The 20,000-nt window shown below is 41.2% G+C and overlaps 2 protein-coding genes across 2 annotated transcripts; both read left to right on the forward strand.

Moving 5' to 3' along the window:
* The first annotated feature begins 571 nt into the window (after positions 1-571).
* LOC112112518 (parvalbumin beta) lies at positions 572-5,663 on the forward strand. The gene is made up of 5 exons (XM_024208460.2): positions 572-645; positions 2,546-2,613; positions 3,403-3,535; positions 3,912-4,021; positions 5,344-5,663. Exons 2-5 carry the CDS (start codon positions 2,553-2,555, stop codon positions 5,367-5,369), a joined length of 330 nt encoding a protein of 109 aa, XP_024064228.1. The 5' UTR covers positions 572-645; positions 2,546-2,552; the 3' UTR covers positions 5,370-5,663.
* A 7,720-nt stretch (positions 5,664-13,383) lies between these two features.
* LOC112112515 (parvalbumin beta-like) lies at positions 13,384-15,947 on the forward strand. Its single transcript, XM_026650769.1, is given in 5 exon segments — positions 13,384-13,478; positions 13,984-14,084; positions 14,788-14,844; positions 14,847-14,919; positions 15,797-15,947. Coding segments are annotated over 5 exon segments (477 nt in total).
* Positions 15,948-20,000: the final 4,053 nt, after the last annotated feature.

A 20,000-nucleotide genomic window follows, 5' to 3' on the forward strand; every position in this document is an offset into this window, starting at 1 on the left:
TGTTCAGATGGACTGGCATAATATTATTTTACCTATTCCAGCATCACAGTCACTGTTTTTAAAGTGACAACAGCCCCAAAATCTTTGTGAGAATATGACTATTATTCTTCTTAAACTGTATGCTACCCAAAATTTCAGTATGGCAATATTCCATACATGAGTAAACTTCAATTTCCTTTTTTTCCTTTACCCCAAGCCTTGTCTACAAATAACATAAGAAGTTATCACAATAAAATGTTTATCTAATGCATCTCATCAAGATTCGGTCCAGCTTCAGTTCATCTGAGTACTGGGATCAAATGTATTAGATTGTTTGTTTGTGGCCTAGATCATATGAAGAAGTTGATATTTTCTGCTTAAATCAGAAGAAATTTAATACAACACACTCCTTTCCACATATCTCACCACTTATCTTATTTCGTTTGCAAATATCATATGTATTCTCTTGAGATAAAAATAGTGTAAGATGATTAGTTAGGCAAGTTCATTTGACACCATTCCCCCTTCATGACGCTGAAATCTAAAATCTGTATATGGTATACAACTTAAAGTATATATAAGCAAGCTCAGCTCTGCTGGAGACACACAGCAAGTGCTTTCCTTCCAACTAGATTGCCTCCTTGTCCAGTCAAGAAGACCACAAAGGTAAGACCATTAGAACCTCTGCTTTTGGAAAAAGAAAAAGCTTCATAAACTGAAAGAACCTAGGCAATTAAAAAACAAAACAAAATCTTATAATCCTTGCAGTCTGACATACCTTTACAATCTAGAGTAGAATGAAATCAGTGATCAGACTAGTGGGAGGGAAATGGCAGTATGGTGCACCTCTCAGAAATGACGGCATGCTCCAACTTTTTTCCCCCCTTTAACTTTTCCCCTTCCTTTTTTCTACCATCAGCAGTGAGAAGTGGGTGATTGGCATAACTCCCTATTACCCTGAGTGCTGAGAGCAATGGTAGCAAGTATTCACAAGAAGTCATTGAGATAAATTCACTGCTAGCATAAGCGGAAGAAACGCCAGTGGAGAAACTTAATTGGAGATGCACCCATTGAGACCAGTGTGGAATTTGCCCTATTGTTTCTTTGCACCTTCTGAAGTACCTGCAAGCAAGGACTAGCCAGACCTACATGATTAACTGTTTATTTCCTCTCTCAGAAATCAGTTTGGATTGATGTAGACAACTGATTGCCTGAGCAAGTTTACAACTTATGTAGATCTGATTAACAGGGCACATAGGTCATAAATGGTTAGCCACCCCATCTTCCCTCATATCCATGTGCCCAGAAAGGAAAATAAAAGGGGAAACATATTTAATTTTTCTACAAGTATTTTATATGGGAAAGATATTTTATCGGAAAAGCACTGGGATGGGCTTGGGAGATCTTGATTCTAGTCCTGGCTCTGCCACAGACATCTCTGTGACCCTCAGAAAGTCACTTCTCTGTGCCTCAGTTCCCCATCCATAAGTAATACGTACCTACCTCACAGAAATGTTGTGAATCTTAACTCATTAATAATTGTGATATACTTTGAAATCTTCAATGGAGAATACTATAGCAGTGCAACTGTATTAATATTAAATTACATTCCCATGAACAGAATAGACTGGGATTTAGGGCCTCAGCAACTTTGTGGTAATCAACACACAGCTTTGTCAGAAAGAGCCTCTGGAGTCATCTTTGCTTCAGTGGGAAGAAGGGGATCTTTGTTAAAAGTTGATGTTTCAGAAGAAACTGGCTTCCCTCCTCCAGTCTTCAAAGGTTTACTCTCAGCACATCAATTTACCAAAATGAAGGCATCTGGGTAAAAATCCAGCTCATTCTACTCTGTGCCGAGACAAGGCAGCCCAACTTGTTTAAGAAGAACAGTTGTCTAGACAGCTACCATGAGAGTTAGTCTTCTATAGAAACATAAATGCAAGAAGCCAAATTCATCTCTGATGTAATTCAATTTACCTCAGTGGAGCTAGGCGCGGGTTGTATTTGTTCCTGTGCATTTAGATTCCTTTAACATTAAATTAGAATAAATAGACTAAATATTCATCTTATAATTTTTTTTTCAATTTTTAAAAATATCAGCCCATTTACTGATAATCATGATTTGATTTTAAAATATTCTAGGCAAAATAGCTCCAAGAACTTTACCAGGGATAAAAATGGCCCTCTGTTTTATGTACTCTGTTGATACATTTTGACTGTTTATATAATACCTTTTAAATGAGTAATAATCTACTTCCTGGGAAATCCTCGCAGAAGTCACACTTTTGGGGTGCTAGACACCTTTGACTTGCTCTCTTCCCATGCTCCCCAGACATCATATCTTACTCCGGCCCTACACCCTGTCATGTGGAATTCCTCACTCATTCCTCAGCTTCAAGTGGAAGCACCTGCTGCAGACATCTGTTACTGTATGCTCCATTTACAATTAGATGAATAATATATCCTTTATCAGACATTGTCACACCAGCAACTTCAAACAGAGCCTTTGCGTGAAAGAGATGGAGAAGTTATTTTAATGACTAAATACCTCACATTTATTTTACAGTTCAGCAATGGCTATGACTGATATCCTTTCTGCTAAAGATATTGAAGCTGCTCTTACCAGCTGCCAGGGTAAGGAACGGTCCCTCTGCAATGAGGAGACATTATTTTTACATTTTAATATGATATGGCTATCATTTTCTCTGTAGATCCCTTCCCTTTAAGATCTCTTTGTAGCTGCATTACAAGGTAGCCTCCTGAATTCAAAAAGACCTACAACAGGTTATTTTATGGGTACCATTCCCTTAAATGTGCAGCAGCAAACTGAGTTAAAGGGCGACATCCTCAGATGGTATAAATTTGGTGTAGCTCCACTGATTTCTATTGCACTCTGCCAATTTTACACCAGTTGAGGATCTGTCCTTAAGTATTCATTCATTGAGGTCCTGCCTTGCAGGATTATGCCCACATTTATGTATATTCCGTGAGACAGTTGAAGACCCTGATTAAATTGTTTTTCTCCTGAAGCCTTTGCCTGTGTAATGACTGAGTGAAGCTGGAGTAAAGGCTTCAGAGTTTGGCCGAAAGGCTTTATGTCAGTCACACATACTCTAAATGTTTATTGTAATTGCCTGTGAGGTAGACTGAAATAAGTTTCAGGGGCTTTGCAGAATGTCCATTCTAACAGGAAACATGAATTTGGCCACAGGATATCCAACCATAGGCCTACAGTTGTTAGAAGGGGAAGCTCCATTTAGATTGTGTCTAGTGTGCTGCACCGAGGAACAAAAGCAGCAGGAGCTGAATTGGAGCACTGAGCCTGGCACCCAGATATTATGGGGATGGGTACCTTAGAAATATGTACAACAGTAATAACCTCAAGAGAAAAGGTTTTAAACAATAGGTTTTTGTTTCTTCCAGCTGCTGACTCTTTCAACTACAAGTCTTTCTTCTCCAAGGTCGGTCTAAAAGGCAAGTCTACTGACCAGGTAAAGAAAATTTTTGGAATCCTTGACCAGGACAAGAGCGGCTTCATTGAGGAAGATGAGCTTCAGTAAGTATAGCTTAGCTGCTGTTACTTGTTAGAAAACGTAGGCTTCTGGATGTTTTCTGCGTCCTGTGATCTGCTGCTGCTTTTAAAGAAATGCCAACATCTTGGCTGTCTCTGAATGTGGTCTTAACATCAGCTTGTGAAATAAGTTTAGGAATTTCCACATATGTTAAGATTAGACCTTATTCATTTGTGGGGTTTAGGCTGTTGAATTAGGTGAGAAAGACAGAAATCCTGAACTACCAAAGTCATCTCAGAGAACAGTGTGTCACAGAACTCTGTGTATGGAACCCAGAAAGATGGGGCCACATCCTGACTTTGGGCTCTAAGCACTTCCACAATACAAATAACACTTAGTAATGTCTCTGTTTTATTTCAGGCTGTTCCTGCAGAATTTCTCCTCAACTGCCAGAGCTCTAACTGCTGCTGAGACCAAGGCTTTCATGGCTGCAGGTGACACTGACGGTGATGGCAAAATCGGAGTGGATGGTAAGTTTTTCAATGTGGTCTTCAGTAAGTTTTGGTTTCTTCAAATATGTATTTTCAGGCTGAAAGTAAATTTACAGCACTAATAATTAGGTGGAGTAATAGGGCCCAATTTCCCTCTGAAACAGGTTTTACACAAGCGTAGCTTCACTGATTTCAATCAATTTACGCCTAGTGTCACTAGTATCCATGACAGCAGAATTAGGCCCTATATGGAGCCTGATCCTGCACCCACTGAAGTAAATGAGAGCTTTGCCATTGCTTTCAGTGGAGGGAAGATTAGGCCCATAGACTCTAAGGGTCTGATTTTTCAGAGGTGCTGAGGACCAGCAGCTCCTATGGACTTTAATTACAGTTGTGGGTGCTCTGCGCATCAGACCACAGGTGAACACTCGACCTATACTCAGTAATACAGTAAAAAGATTGATTGTGCTTTTTTTTTTTTTTTTTTTTGTAAGGATGCTACAATTGCTGTAATGCATTTAAACACCCAGCACTCATTCAGAGTTTGTCTGACGATATTTGTGCTAGAGAATAATCTGATCAGTGCAAGTTTCACTGGACAGCACTTCTATGGGAAACTAGACCAAATTACTTTAAAAAAACCCAAGAGGAAAGATATGGGCTGGCTGGGCAATTTCTTTTTGAACTCGCAAGGAAGCAAATAGGGCATCATGTACTGGAGATAAAGTTGCTGAAAACTGGGCCAGACTAGGACAGGTGGCAATAACCGTAACAGACACACGTGCTAATCTTAGCTGGAGTTCGGGAGGAGAAGCAGGAATGTGCTTCAGCTGCAGCTCTTGCAGCTTCTACTTATAAACCCCAAATAGGACATCATCTTATACAGATCTCAGGCAGCTCCTTAGCGATAACACTTCTGACTCTGAAACTATGTCACTGCTAACATTCAGTGCCTCATTTGGAAGCTAAAAAAGCAAGAAAATTCAGACTGAAGGTGACAACCCTGTCCTAATGCACCCTCTTTCATTTTGGCTATTGCAGCACATTCAGTGTGCATGATAAACTCACACTCCAGCTGGAAACCCTGGTACAGTGGATTAAATAAAATTCAGTTTTAACTCAGGATTTCCTAAGAATATGATTTTATAGGTCCATTCCTCATCTCAGCATACAATCTGTTTTAAGGAGTGAAGAGCTGCTACACCCCCTGTGTTTCAATTTAGCAGTAGCTTCAAGCAGTTTGTTACAACAACATGGTGGGCCCTTGTCTAGGATTTTTGGACAGTTTTCTTTCCAAAGGCTCTAATAATCACTTTCATCTAGTTTTATTCCCTGCTTGTCTCGTTTTCTTTCTCTAACAGAATTCCAGGCTCTGGTGAAGGCATAAAGAGCATTAGACCAAAAGCAACAATGGACAGTCTCTTCAAATTCCCTCCTCCAACAAGCACCTCACACTCAGCACATATTTGTACATTTTTATATTGTCTCATGGCATTAGTAAAATGCCTGTATGTTAACTCCACATATGGGACTGTTACGAAATCTTGCAATGTACAGGTATTTTGGTCATGTGGCATTGTTTTCAGTGTAAAAGCAGGCACTTTGTGATTTTCGACCACTCACAATGTTGAAGTTGTGGCTGGAAGAAGGAAAAAAATTATTAAAAAATTCTGCAAAAAAACCTGTTGTCTTTTATTCTCTCTGCTCAAATCTTCCTTTCCCAGTTCCCCAGACCCACTTTCCAGCCCACCCACCCCAGACACACTTTTGATGATCTTAAACAATATGATATCTTTTAGTGTTTAATTGCTCTGATTTGGTTGAATTTTTTTCGGCTTAATTCTGTGATCCCTGAGTTAAAGGGATGCTAACAAGGTATCTAAAAATAATCTATATTCAGTCCCAGCTGTGAGACTTTTAGAGAAAAAATGTAAGAGGAGTTGACACATAGCTCATAGCAGGGAATAAATTCCTGGTTAATTTAAAAAGCAAGTGGTAGGCTATCGTCTGTATTGTCAGAAAGTGCTAATGGCCTAAAATGTAACTCTCTCAAGAGGAAATATCTTCCTTTATCTTTATATTAACAAAAATGTGCGGTAGCTGCATTCTAGTGGAATTGGGGAGCAGGAAATTTAGGTATTAATCCCAACTCTGCCAGTATCAAAGGCCATGATCCTGGAACGAGCTACATGTTGGTGGGTTGTTGCTGTGTAACCATGAGCATGTCACTTAATCTCTCTGTGCCTGTCACCAGCTGTAAAACAGCTATATTAACCATTTCCTGCTTTGTAAAAATGCTGTGCTTGCTACAGATGAAAAAATGCTCAGCATCATTCCTCAAGTCTGTTATCCAATGTCAAAGTGTAAAAATATCACCAGTAATACACTAATATAGAGTGGCTATTACCCAACTCCTTCATTTATCATAATGAATGCTGACTGATGTACATTAATATTAGTATCCTTAATAGTATAGCCTTAATATTAGCAGTTTAGCTTATGTCTGAAAATGACTGAAGCTATTCATTCCTTTTATAAATGTCTTACAGCACATGTAGTGGGATGTTGCTAAGTCTCAATTATTTACTTAGTCCATTGATAAAGTGTTATGGTTAAATACAAGAAGAGGAGCATTTTTATATTTTCAGAGGGGTGGGTTAAAAATTTCCCCACCAACATTTAATTACTTATTTTGCCATGACTTGGTTCCAGACCAAAAGTACACTTGCTGAAATCGGATGATAATTGTCACCTCTTTTTGGCAGCTGTTTTGAAAAACCGCAGAAACAGAGCATGTTGGAAATTGTATGTAATTTTTGGTGCAGGCATGTCCATAAATTGCAAGCAGATCAAGTAATGCATAGCACAGCTCACTTACACCCAAGCACGTAACTGAGCTTTTTGGCAGATGTTAAGACTGACTGCTGAAGAGGAATCCTGGCAATCAGTCTTGCTGATGCCTTGGCAGTCAAGCATAACACAAAGTTATCCTGAATATAAATCCTAATTCTATCCCCAGTTGCTTTGATGTTAAATTTTGATTTAAATTATTGCTGGTGTTAATTGCTCGATGGCAATATTGCAAATAGTGAAGAGACTACTTGGCTCCTTCTACCTTTATTCATTCGCCTGTCTATGGAAGACAAAGATAAAGTGCACATCCATATCTCTAGCAGTCCATAGACACAAAATTGGCATTACTGTTAATCAGTACAAATTAATGTCTGTTTTTCATAAGCATAATAGATATATATCACCAGCATACACAGATCAAGGGCCTGCTAATGCATTCCTTGCCTGCCAAATCTCCCAATGGGTACACAAGAAATGCAGGTTTGGGCCTTGAGCTAACCTCAATTTCAGGGGTACTGAGCAACGACAACTCTCATTGAATTCAGTGGCAATTAGGGGTGTGTAGCACCTCTGTGAATCAGGCCACTCATGTATATGCTCCTACTCCATGTCAAAATTCCTGCCAATGTAATTGTTTTCAAGAGAAAAATCTGCTGCAGTTATACAGTCGTTTCTGACAATGTGACAGATTTTAAACATTTAAAAAATGTTAAGAAGCCATGCCACCACTTTATCAGTAAGAAATCAAAACAAAATGCCAAAAAGCCATAGACACTGTGCAGGCAGGATCTATGCAAAATTAGAGCTTTTTTCTCTACTGACTGGCGCTGGGATCGGTATTCTCAGAGTTATGTTAATAATTCAGGTCATGAGGTCTGTTACCTATCTCTCTATAGATAGAAAAGAACCATTTCACTGAAATATATGGATAGACAATTACTGATTGACGGAAGCATTAACAACTCACAATGATGCACTCAGATTGCATATTCCCAAGTACCTATCAATTTGACATTAGAAAGACCTGGGCATGTACCAACAGCAACTAAATAAATAGAAATTAGAGGCAAAAATAACTGAGCCTTAGGTTTCATGCCTTGCAGTGCACTCAAAACATGTACTAATAGCTTATTGCTACATTAGAAAGCTAACTGCAAGATCTGAAGCTCTTTCATATCACAATGGAAATGAATAAAAGATAAAGTAAAATAGACTTAAACGGCCCCTTTCAGTGAGTTTCAGTTCAGCCCATGACAGATTTTAATTTCCTTAATGGGCGCAGGAGGCAGCACTCTTCAAATTGTGATGACCCAAGATCTCTGGGGAAATCACGTGGATGGCAGGGCATCTAAGCAGAGGGCCTTCCCCTCTGAACTGTTTCCCGAGCCCTTTTCAATGCTGGAAGTATGAGTTCCACCGAAGTCCTTACAAAGAGATTTTCTTAGATTGTAACAGGTTGCAGAGGCTCTGCCTGACAACCAGTGAGGATTAAACTTCCTGCTCAGAACTCACAGAAGTGCATGAGATAGGGAAATGAAGTAGGGCTAAGCCCTCAGAGGGAACCCAGAAAACTATGAGCAGAGAGAGAGGAAATCCAGAGGAGACAGAGTCCCCACAGTTGTTAGACAGCTGGGCTGTAGCACAAGATGAACTCTTTCTATGTGATTCTCTCCTTATGCAGTTCCAGGGTAGTTCGGTGTTGGGGTAGAATTGAATATTAGGTAGAGTAACCAGAGCAGATCTGTGTTCTTGCTATTCTTCTCCACTGAAGTGGTCGATAGTAGCTATTGTATCAAAAGCACAAGGTAGGGCTGCCCTAACCTGTTGTGGGGCACTGCACCAGCCCCACAACTCCTGCAGAGGTGAAGTGGAAGCCACCACCTCTTCTCTGTCTCAGCACCAATGACTGCACCACTGTAGGGATTAATCTGGTCCAGGGCCTTAAAGGAACTGTGCCTGAGAAAAGACCTGCTTTATCTGCTAGACCAGCTGTCCCACTCACCAGCTTCCAAAAAATGTTTCTTATCTTCTTAAATAACATACTCAACATTTCCCTTATAAAACTTATTCCTTCTGAAATATAAAACAGTTCCCCAGTCCTGCAAGCCTTCCTCAGCCAGGGCTCATTGGACTGCAGACTGCTGCTGGAAGGACAACTGGGGAGAAAGGAAGAAGGACCTGGTGTCTCCAACTCAATGGGAATTTTGCCTGAGTAAAAACTGCAGGTTCAGGTCCTATGTTTATTCATTTGGGAGGAACACAGAAGTGAACATTATTGAAAAGAATATGCATTAAATATATAGCACCATCCTGTACTTAGATACATTTTTAGCAGTGCCTTTTCTCAGTCTATTTTTAATTGTTTATCTGTCACAAAACCAGAAAGGATCAATCCACATGCTGCATAACACACTGGTAGCCTGTTCTCAGCCTTTGGAATCAGGCCATACCACTGCCTAAGACACCTTTCTGTGAGTTCCAGGATAAAGGAAATAAAACCATGGTCTTTATATTTTACTAAATAAGAGGCAAAAGTGGGCCGCAAGATAGAGATGACAGATCTGGATTTCACACACCTCAAAGTACAGGATCTAGCTGTCTTAAGACACATCTATACTTCAGTCTGGAGATGTGAATTCCAGCCTGAGGAGGCATACTCACACTAGCTCTGGCTGAACTAGCATGCTAAAATAAAGCGGAGCTCCAGCGGTGAGAGCAGCAGAAGGGGCTAGCTACTCTGAGTATGTCCCTAGCGTCTTGGACGGCATCATATTCGGGGCAGCTCCTCCCGCTGCCAGGTCTACACTCTATTTTTACTGCACTGGATCAATCAGAGATATCACAGGTGTGTCTCCCTGAGCTGGAAATTACACCTCCAGTTCCAGTATAGACATATCCTAGGTACTTATGTGGCCCCTATTACCATACTATCTGAGCACCTTCATCTGTAATCCCTCACAACACCTCTGGGAAGTAGGGAAGTGCTATTATCCCTAGTTTACAGAGGGGGAACTGAAGCACAGAGAGACTAAGTGACTTGCCCAAGGTCATACAGGAAGTCTGTGGTGGAGAAGGGATTTGAACACAGGGCTCCGGCTAATGTCCACTGAACTGTCCTTCCTCTCAATCCACAATTTGGGGGCCAGGCTTTTCGAATGAGTGTAAAGGAGCTAGGGGTCCAAGTCCCCTTGAAATTCAGTGGGAGTTGGGTGTCCAACTACCTCAGGCTCCTTGGAAAATCCCAGCCAGGGGCTGTTTGAAAAAGTCAGATCCAGGTTTGGATCTCCAATACCCATAAAATTTGGAGGCATTTTGCATGGGGCTCATCTCTAATAAGAAGAGAGGGGAAATAATGCTAAAGTGTTGAGCTGAGGAGAAGAAAAGAAGAGAAATAGAAAGAGGCTCTGAGAGCATCCATTCCACACTCACACCCAGAGTGGAACAGTTTCTTCTTTGCATCAGCAGCCTGCACATGTGAAAAAGTTTTGATGTAACAGCGCCACAGAGGCCTGGATCTCTTCATACAAACAGAGACGGGGCAGAAGTATCAGAGGGTTGGATTCATTTCCTGAAATGAGCTAATGAAATAGATACATCTTGTTTGACTATTAATTCTTTGACTGGAGACAGACCTTACAGAACTGTTTTCATGCTTGTTTACATATGTTAAACATTTTAATAAGCAGAACCTGTGGAATTGGGACTAATTTAATGTTTCAAATTTTATAAAACTCTCTGTATTTCTAATTCCAAATTATTTTACTTGCAAGCACACAAAGGTTGCATAACAACAATTTAGGGTTACCGGTAGCCTATTTGTACATCACTTTCAATGGGAAATGGCTACTCCACAGCTCAGGATTTTCTTCTCGCGGTGTACCACTCCCTGGGTAGCAGGAAAAGGAGGAGTTGCTGTAGGTACAGAAGAACTGGATCAAGGCCCAGTGGAGATAATCCACATACCATGGCAGTTACATTACCACTTGGGAGCCCAGTAGATACCCTTAGACAGTTACTCCTATTAGGAGTCTGAAGGTATTGCTGTTCCCGTGCCCTTTCAGGCTGGTTATGACAACCCTGATAGCATCCATGGGGGAACCCAGGCCAGATTCAGGGGGTAGGAATGTCTGCCTTCTGAAGGGAGAACATTGTTTAATCAGATAGAAGACTTTTGAAGACCTCCCAGGAGGCACTAGAACTGCTGGTACTAACTAATGGGCTTCTAAAACAAATCAACCTCCTGCTTCCAGTGATCTCCTTCGGACTGACCTGTACACCTGCTAGAGCATCTTCAGTATCTTGAAAAAAGGAGACTGGCTGGTCATTTTGTAAACTTAGGGGGACTTTTTTCTTTTTAATCTAAATCCTCTAGTCCACTTTCTATTCTCAATGCTGAATTACTTAGGGCTTAATTTGTAATGAAAGCGGTGCCGGGGCTCAAGCAATTTTTTTACTTTCATAACTGACATGGCAAACCCACAGGTGCTGGGGCTATGAACTAACAAGCCTAGAGGTGCCAGGGCTCAGCCCTGGCAAACCCCGGCACAAATTAAGTTCCGTATGTACTGCCCAAATCATACAAAATGGTTTTATTTTGTTTACTCTCATCTTATTTTTTCTAGACACTTTTGGCATATTTTAGAAATGCAGTTCTGGGGTTCTTCAGCTCTTATTTAGGCCAAATGTTCTCCAGAGAGTTTGTGTGACAGTTGGACTTGACTGCCTCTGGTGCCACCTACAGGGCAACTGGAGTTAATCACCAACCTTGTCTCATCAAAACATGACATTACAAGTTTTATTAGTAAATACTTCTTTTTTAAAAAAACAAACAAAGGCAATGGGAGTCAAAAAAAATTTGTAGATTTACATCACATTTGGCTTTTAGTTCCAATAACAATTCCTAAATAACAACAAAGGTTCTAGCGTTGACAGGGGTTCTCAACCTTTTTCTTTCTGAGGTCCCCTCAATATACTATAAAAATTTCACGGCCCACCCGTGCCACAACAACTGTTTTTCTGCATATCCAGTAGATTAAAAGCCAGGGCAGGCTTTAGGGGGTAGCAAGCAGGGCAATTGCCAGGGGTCCCACACCACAAGGGGCCCCGCAAAGCTAAGTTGCTCCAGCTTCGGCTTCAGTCCCGGTAGGTGGGACTCGGGGGCCCGGGCTTCTGCCCCACATGGTGGGGCTTCAACTTTCCACCCTGGGCTCCAGCAAATCTAATGCCAATCCTGCTTGGACGACCCCCTGAAACCTGCTCGCAGCCCCCCAGGGGCCCCCGGACCCCTGGTTGAGAATTGCTGGACTAGAACTCAGCTGCCAGATCTAGGGGTACTCACAGCTCCTGTGTAGTGTGAATTCCAGACAGGAGTGGTACAGTGAGTTCCTTCTTGAATGATAACCAACACCTGCCATTACCCCAGCTCTTCTCTGAGCACATGTGTAATTCCGATTACTGTTAACAGGAGCTGCAAATAGACAAGACTAGGATTATGGAAGTTAGAGACAGGGAAGACTGATTCGTTCATCAAGTTCATCCCTCCTGCCAGTTCAGGACAAGATGCCTGAGAAAGGACATATTCAGTATTAAACTGATACTACAGAGCCCCCATATCTTTGTTTCCAGGATGCTTAGTTTGCCACATAACACAGTTTTAGAATTATACAATTAGCTCCTCTTTTAAATGTAAACAGCACTGCAGAGGTAACCAACACAAGCTGATAAATGTAAGGTGAAGTTTCTGTCTCTGTCTTTGACTCATGCTATTTTTGAAAGAGGTTGAGGGGGCAACTTCATGGGATAACAGATAACTGTCAGTCTTTATTTTACCAGCTCTTCCCAAACATCAAATTATTTTCACTCCCTTTCTGAAACTGCTGTATATTCCTGTGTGCCGTTAAACAACTGACACACACCACCCCCAGAAGTGGTTGCATTTATCATTGTTGTTATTATTTAAAGTGTATATGATGCAATGGTTTTGCATTGAGCTTTACAGAAATGAAAAGGCAAAGTCTCTTCCCCCCGAAGAACTTACAATCAAAATGACATGTTTCAGTAACAGATTAACTGAACTCTGTATCTAGCTTGTTAAAAAGCATTTTGAGATTCTTTAGAAGGAAAAATGCTATATACGCTTTACACACAAACTTTACTCGCGTGAGCAGTTTCACTTAAGTCAATAGGACTACTAACAGGAGAACATAAAGGTTAGCAGGATCAGGCCCTAAGACTTCAAAGTCTAGCGGTGCAGACATATATTTCAGTAACTGTAGCCTAAGCAATATCAAGTTGTTAAAACCTTTTTCATCCATAGTTCAAAAAAATCACTTACTTTGCTAAAATTAGGTACAAGTGACTTGAGTGGGTTTACCTCGTACGGCTCTAAACCTTATCATATTGTCTAAAACACCATGTACAATCCTCTATGATATAAATATCAATCTGATTAGCTAACAGCTATAGTATCTCCTCCCCTTTGACATCTGAGCCCTGACATGGTTCTACGACTTCTGTGAAAGGTCTGACAGGTCTAAACTAAAGCCTATATGTCAAGGTCTCCACCAAGCAAAAAATCAAGCGAAGAGCACTATTATTTTTCTGCCTCCTTCTCCTCTCAGCTTGGGAAAAATCCATCAACAGGGTGAGTTGAGCTTTTTGCTTGTTGTTTTGGGGGTTTGGTTTTTGTTATTGTTGGTGGGTTTTTCCCCCCAGGTCTCTCACTGACCCATTCAAAAAAACCTACTTGGATATAACTGTGTATCTCAAACTGAACCTCAAAAGCTGTAGTTTTTACAGGGTGTTTGGTTTTGTGCTGGCATCATCAACCTGAAGGATCAACTGGAGAGAATCCACTACAACCTATGATGAAAAACACGTGGCCAAATGAAAGAACTTGCTAAAGGGAAGAACCACATTCAGTGCTTCAGAGGAACACCTCCCCTAGGCAAAACTGTGGCCTGTGTTGCTGTTGCCTCCTGCAGATCTAAGGACATGTCCCCATCTGGCAGTGGTAGAGGCCAATATGCCAAGATCAACATTCAATGGCTCTGCTGGCCATTGCTGGAGCTGCAGACATATCTCACACTAAGCTCTCCAACAGCCTGTACTTGAAAATAGTACTTGCCCATCATCACTGTTTGTATTAGCGCCAGCTTATTTTGTTTGCCTCTTCCCTGTAACTTTGACGTGGCTCTCACTGGTATCCTTAATGATGCTGAAATCGCTGCTGGCCTACCGAGCTGCCACAGTAATGCCTGCCTTTTAAAAGCCTCCTGCTTTTTCTCTTTGCCTTTCAAATTCCCCTTTCCCTGCCATCCAATCACTCAGTTCCAGTAGAAACAGAAAAGGCAACCAGATAGCCTGAAATAACCTAACATGATTTACCATTTCTAGTGTCCATGACAAGGTTATCGCCCCACATTTGTTTTACAAACTACATTTCTACTTGTATTCTCCCCCCAATAAGGCAAGGAGGTAGAATATATGTGAGTTTTATCCTGTACTCAGCCTAGGGCCTAATTCCCCCAACACTTATGCATGTGAGTCACTTTAATCAGAAAAATAGTCACAAGGGAGGAAATCCTGGCCTCAGTGAAGTTAGTGATAAAACTCCCATTGACTTCAATTGGGTCAGGATTTCACCCACTGAGTTCAGTGAAAACTACTTATATGAGTGACTTAAATACTTGCACATGTAAATCTCTGCAGGAATGAGCCCAGAGTCATTAGCTTTTCTCCCTAGGCTTAAGAGAGATCAATGATTGAAATGTTCAGCTCATCTGAAATAGACTAAGAAAATCAAAGAGTTATTGAGGAGCTTCATTGTGCTGAGGAGCAAAACAGCCTCTTTGTAATTTGGTGAATATAACAAATGGAAAAAACTGAGGCCTCTTTTCAGGTTCCTAATCTCTAACCTCTCTTCTCTATCCTCTCTCACTGACCTCCCTCAGCCGCAGATTCCTTCGATTACAAAACCTTTGTCATCAAAGTGGGTCTGAACTCCAAGTCCAAGAACAGCTGGCCAAAGTCTTTGGAATCCTTGCCCTTGATAGGAGTGGCTTAACTGAGGAAGATGAGCTGAAGTAAGTGGATCAAAACACTACAAACAAGTTCAGCCTTCACAATCACAAAATGCACTCCAGCATGGGATTAGAAATAGACTTATTCTGATCTGTGTTTTTGAAACCTAGGTTGTAATTACTCACTTTTTTCCATTTGTGTTTGGGCTGAAAACCACAAGAAAAATATTTAAGAAAAAACACTTGGGTTCCCGGCTTATTTTATTTCCTAGTGTCCACTGCAAGAAGAGAACAATAGGAAGTTCAAAAAGCATGGAGCACAAGGACAAGTCAGTTACATAGCTCTGAAAATATTTATTTTGTATGAGGATAATTAACAGGCTTTTAAAATGATTGAAAAACAGCAGTTCTGCTGGGTTTTGGCTTTTGTGCTCTAAATTCTAATGGCTATCGACTTCTTACAACCCTAATCTTAAAGAAGCTAATCATCTGAATCTCATTTTGAAATAAAAGTTAGGATGGCTAAATTGTTACTGGTCATATCATCAGTCTAAATTTCCAGGGATGATATCCTGACCTCCTGAAGTCAATGGGAATTTTGCCATTGAATTCAATGGAGCCAGGATTTCAGCTGAGGACTTTTCATACTTCGATGCAAATAGCCTCTTCCTCCCCTAAAACACATTTGTAATTAACTTTCACTTATTTTTTTATCATTGCATGGTAAACTTCTCAGGCAGACATGTAAAATCCTGTTCCAACTGAATTTAATGGGAGTTTTGCTATTGACTTCAATAGGGCCAGGTTTTCACGCATGGTGTTTTCCTCTATGTTTTGTACAATACTGAGCACAGGGTTAGAGGTCCACAAACAATAACACATATTACGTCTGTTCTGCTCTGGGCATATTTCACTGATTTGTCCTCTCATTTTTTGACAGGCTCTTCCTGCAGAATTTCTCCACAAGTATCAGAACTTTGACTGATGCCAAGACTAAGGCTTCCCTGGCAGCAGTTGACAGTGATGGAGATGATAAAATTAGAGTGAATGGTAAGGATTCCGTTATAAAATGGTCACCCTGGATTAGGTAATGGGAGTGTTAAATGTGTTCACACCACTTACTTCATTACCATGACAGGGGTCAAACCTTAACCACTATCCCCTCCCTGATATTAAACTTCTAAAAAAACCACTTCTCAGTTATTATGGTTTTAATTATGAGAAAATAATCCCCCTTGCATAGTGCTACATCTTGAAAATAATCTATATAGGGAGATGGGGAAAACCCCATTCCTTAATTTCAATTTGTCCAGATGTAACAATTTCCTGAAAGATACAATGGGCTCCATTATTGGGTAAGCCACTGACTTAATCCTAAATCCTGGAGAAAAATTTGATTTAGTTTTAAAAAATTAACTGAATGTAAATAAGAAAAAGCAGTAAAGAGAAAATATTAAAATTATTTCCCCCTATAGTTGAATTTTTCTGCATGTAATTATTAATCATGGTTGGGGACAGGAGCTTGAAAGAATTTATTTACTTAATAAAAAATGTAGAGGTACTTTATAACAACAAATCACATATGATACTTGTGTGTAAGAGCTAGAGTGATTAAAGTATCTAAGGAGACCTCACTATGTGTCACAGTGCAATTCAAAGACTTTGCTGAGTGGCATGGTTGAGGGTAGATCCTTGCGCAAATATGCAGACCCCCATTGACTTCAATGTGGCTTAATGCAATTGCAGGGATCCATGTGAGCAGATCTTCTTACTGGACTGGGGCTCTATAATATAGACAACTAAGATTAGTAATGTACATTTTTGTATCCTGCAGACACTTACATATGAAAGTAACTTTATGTCCATAATTAGTCCCATTCAACTCAGGAAGACTACTCATGTGCATAAAGTTACTCATGTGCATATATTTTTTCCAGGATCGGGACCCTAATTTATACCTGTGCAAAAACAACCGCACTGTTTTGTCACAGTGATTTTGGCTTCTGAAATGTAGAGACTTAGGGTACGTCTACACTTACCGGAGGGTCCGACGGCAGGCAATCGATGTTCTGGGATCGATTTATCGCGTCTGGTTTAGACGCGATAAATCGATCCCGGATCGATCCCGGAAGTGCTCGCCGTCGACACCGGTACTCCAGCTTGGCGAGAGGAGTACGCGGCATCGACGGGGGAGCCTTCCTGCCGCGTCTGGACCCGCGGTAAGTTCGGACTAAGGTACTTCGAATTCAGCTACGTTATTAACGTAGCTGAATTTGCGTACCTTAGTCCGAAGTGGGGGGGTAGTGTGGACCAGGCCAAGGACACTTCTAATACTTTAGACACTACACAATGACACTTCTAATACTTCTCTTTGATTTAAGACATCAGCTTTATCAGTGTATCACATGGTCAGTTTAGCACTGATTTTTCAGAGGAAATATAATTAAGTTCTCATGTAATTATTTAAACATTGGCAAGACACTTTTATGACACCAACCTAATAAAACCCAGTTGTTGTTTTTTCCCTTGAGTTACAGGCCCTTTGAGACAGAGTGTGCTGAGCCAACAGCTGACTCAGCATCCTATCCCTCAATCACCACCAATATAGGTTAATTGAGACCTAACTGGGAGGTCAATCAACAGAGTACACCTACAGCTCAGGGGCTAATTAGATGGGGAAGCCATTCCAACAGCTGGGAATAGGAATGAAGACCCTAGAAGGGAGCACTGAGAGCCTTAAGGAAGGCAGAGATAGACAGGGCTGGCTGCTGCTGCTAGCTGTGTTCATTTCCCCAAAAGCAAATGGGGGAGCTGGCTGGGGCTTGTAAATAGCACTACAGGCAGAGGCCTGCTGGAACAAAACAATAAAACACAGTGGTGATGAAGGAGACCTGAAGTGGTGTGGTCTCTGAGTAAGGCCTGAAAGGACAGCCCCGTGATCCCTGGTTAAATCTTAACAAGCATTCAAGATTAAGACCAGGCTAATTGTACTGTAAACAATCTTTCTTATTGCAAGTCCACTATTGATTTATACATTTTCCCCATGAAATGGCATTAACAGTTGCCAATATATTGTTTCTCATTGCTTGAAAATGTGTAACCCACAATGCACTACTTGAACTGTAGTGTCTCATGTCATAATTAAAAGACTCTACATCATTGGGAGACTCAGATGGAACTCCTTATGCTAATCAAAATAACTTTGAACTTTGTGCTTTGTTTTCAATAGGTGCCTTTAAAAATATTAAACAAATGTGAAATATTGAATGTCTCTGTGGGCAATTTATCTTCAATATTCACAAATGCCAATCTAATTTTTAATGAATGTCCATGAAGTCAAAAAGGCAGGTTCCACTTGTATACCTAACTAGCATTTGCCTTAAGTGGTTTAATAAAAAGCCCTGGCTACCCAATCTAGATAATGTAAGTGGCAGTGATAGAATTTATACATAAATAAGTAAAAGGTGGATTAATGATCAATGAGTTTAGAGCCCTACCAAATCAGGGTCCATTTTGGTCAATTTCATGGTCATAGGATTTTTAAAATCGTAAATTTCATGATTTCACATATTTAAATCTGAAATTTCATGGTGTTGTAACTGCAGGGGTCCTGATCCAAAAGGGGTTGTGGGGGGGTTGCAAGGTTATTGTAGGGAGGTTGTGGAATTACCACCCTTGCTTCTGCGCTGCTGTTGGCAGCAGCGCTGTCTTCAGAGCTGGGCGGCCGGCAAGCAACAGCTGCTGGTCAGGAGCCCAGCTGGAAAGGCATTGCTGCCGCCAGCAGCAGCGCAGAAATAAGGATGCATGATATGATATTGCCACTCTTATTTCTGTGCTGCTGTTGGCGGGACGCTGCCTTCCTTGGTACCTGGTCAGCAGTCACCACTCTCTGGCTACCCAGCTAGAAGGCAGTGCAGAAGTAAGGGTGGCAATACTGTGACCCCCTTACAATAACCTTGCAACCCTCCCCCACAACTCCCTTTTGTTTTGGGACCCTCAGTTTAAGAAATGCTGGTCTCCCCTGTGAAATCTGCTCTTTTGTGTACTTTACCCTATACTGTACCAGATTTCACGATCCGTGATGTGTTTTTCATGGCCGTGAATTTGGTAGGGCCCTACTCAGATGATTACATTTTTCAGTTATTTTACACACTGAAGAAGACTACAAGAAAACAGAGGTCTCTACATCTTATAGAGGTGCATCTTATAGAGTCTACATCGATGGTAGGATCTGGCCTAAACCAGGTTTTTCATTTCTTTTAACATAAGATTAACTGAATCCAGTCTGAATTATGATTACCCCTTCTATAGCAATAAACATAAACCATGAGATGCCTTGTGGGTTCTCTGAGAAATAACCCACCTGCCTGCCCACCTGAAGTCACTCTTGTTTCACTTAACAGAAGTTAAAACATTTTTTGGCTTGTTTGAAGCACGCTGAATAAGAATCACACTAGTATCCTACATGTCCAGCTCTGCTTATTAATTGCTTTTTCTGGGTGAAATTCAGTCTTCTACAGACAGAGAGCACAAGGCCTATGCACCACTTAAGCCACCCAGGTCTCCCTACAGGTATTATCAACTTTAATACAAAATCCTCCAGGACGAGTGTTATAGAATATGCTATTGTTGCCATGGTCGTAGCCGAGATGTCATATACTGATCCTAAATTCCCTGTAAGCTGCACAGCAACCTTCTTAGCACTGCGCAAGCACTCAGGGAACCCGCCCGGGGAGGGGGTGCCCCTCCCCCAGCCCCAACTCTGCCGCAGTGCCCGGACAGTCCAGGGCACCCCTACCCTGGCCTGAACCCAGCTGCGGCCGGAGCAGCCCGGCCCCGACCGGCCCTAGACCCAGCTGCGGCCAAGGTGGCCCAGCCCGACCCAATCCGGACCCGGTGCATATTGGTGAACATAACAAAATTCATTCCGCACATGGGTGGGAAAAATTAGACGGAGCACTGTTGATGACTACTATATATTGACTCCCCTCAGGAAACACACCACCCTTCCCAGTATGCCAAGGGGAATTGTCTTCAGAACTGGTTACTGTGGTTAATAGAATCAAATGATATGTACATCTTCTAGCCTAATACGAAAACTCTCAGAGCCACATTATTTGTCACAGGAAATTAAAAGGGGCAAT

Source organism: Terrapene carolina, unplaced genomic scaffold, assembly GCF_002925995.2.
Source record: "Terrapene carolina triunguis isolate 2854851 unplaced genomic scaffold, T_m_triunguis-2.0 Scaffold93, whole genome shotgun sequence".
Taxonomy (NCBI): Eukaryota; Metazoa; Chordata; order Testudines; family Emydidae; genus Terrapene; species Terrapene triunguis.

Excerpts from the sequence above, each read along its gene's own strand:
- LOC112112518 (XM_024208460.2), top strand. The coding sequence starts at position 2,553 with ATGGCTATGACTGATATCCTTTCTGCTAAAGATATTGAAGCTGCTCTT. Across the intron at positions 2,614-3,402 it reads TGCTCTTACCAGCTGCCAGG|CTGCTGACTCTTTCAACTAC; the intron begins GTAAGGAACGGT and ends TGTTTCTTCCAG. Across the intron at positions 4,022-5,343 it reads TGGCAAAATCGGAGTGGATG|AATTCCAGGCTCTGGTGAAG; the intron begins GTAAGTTTTTCA and ends TTTCTCTAACAG.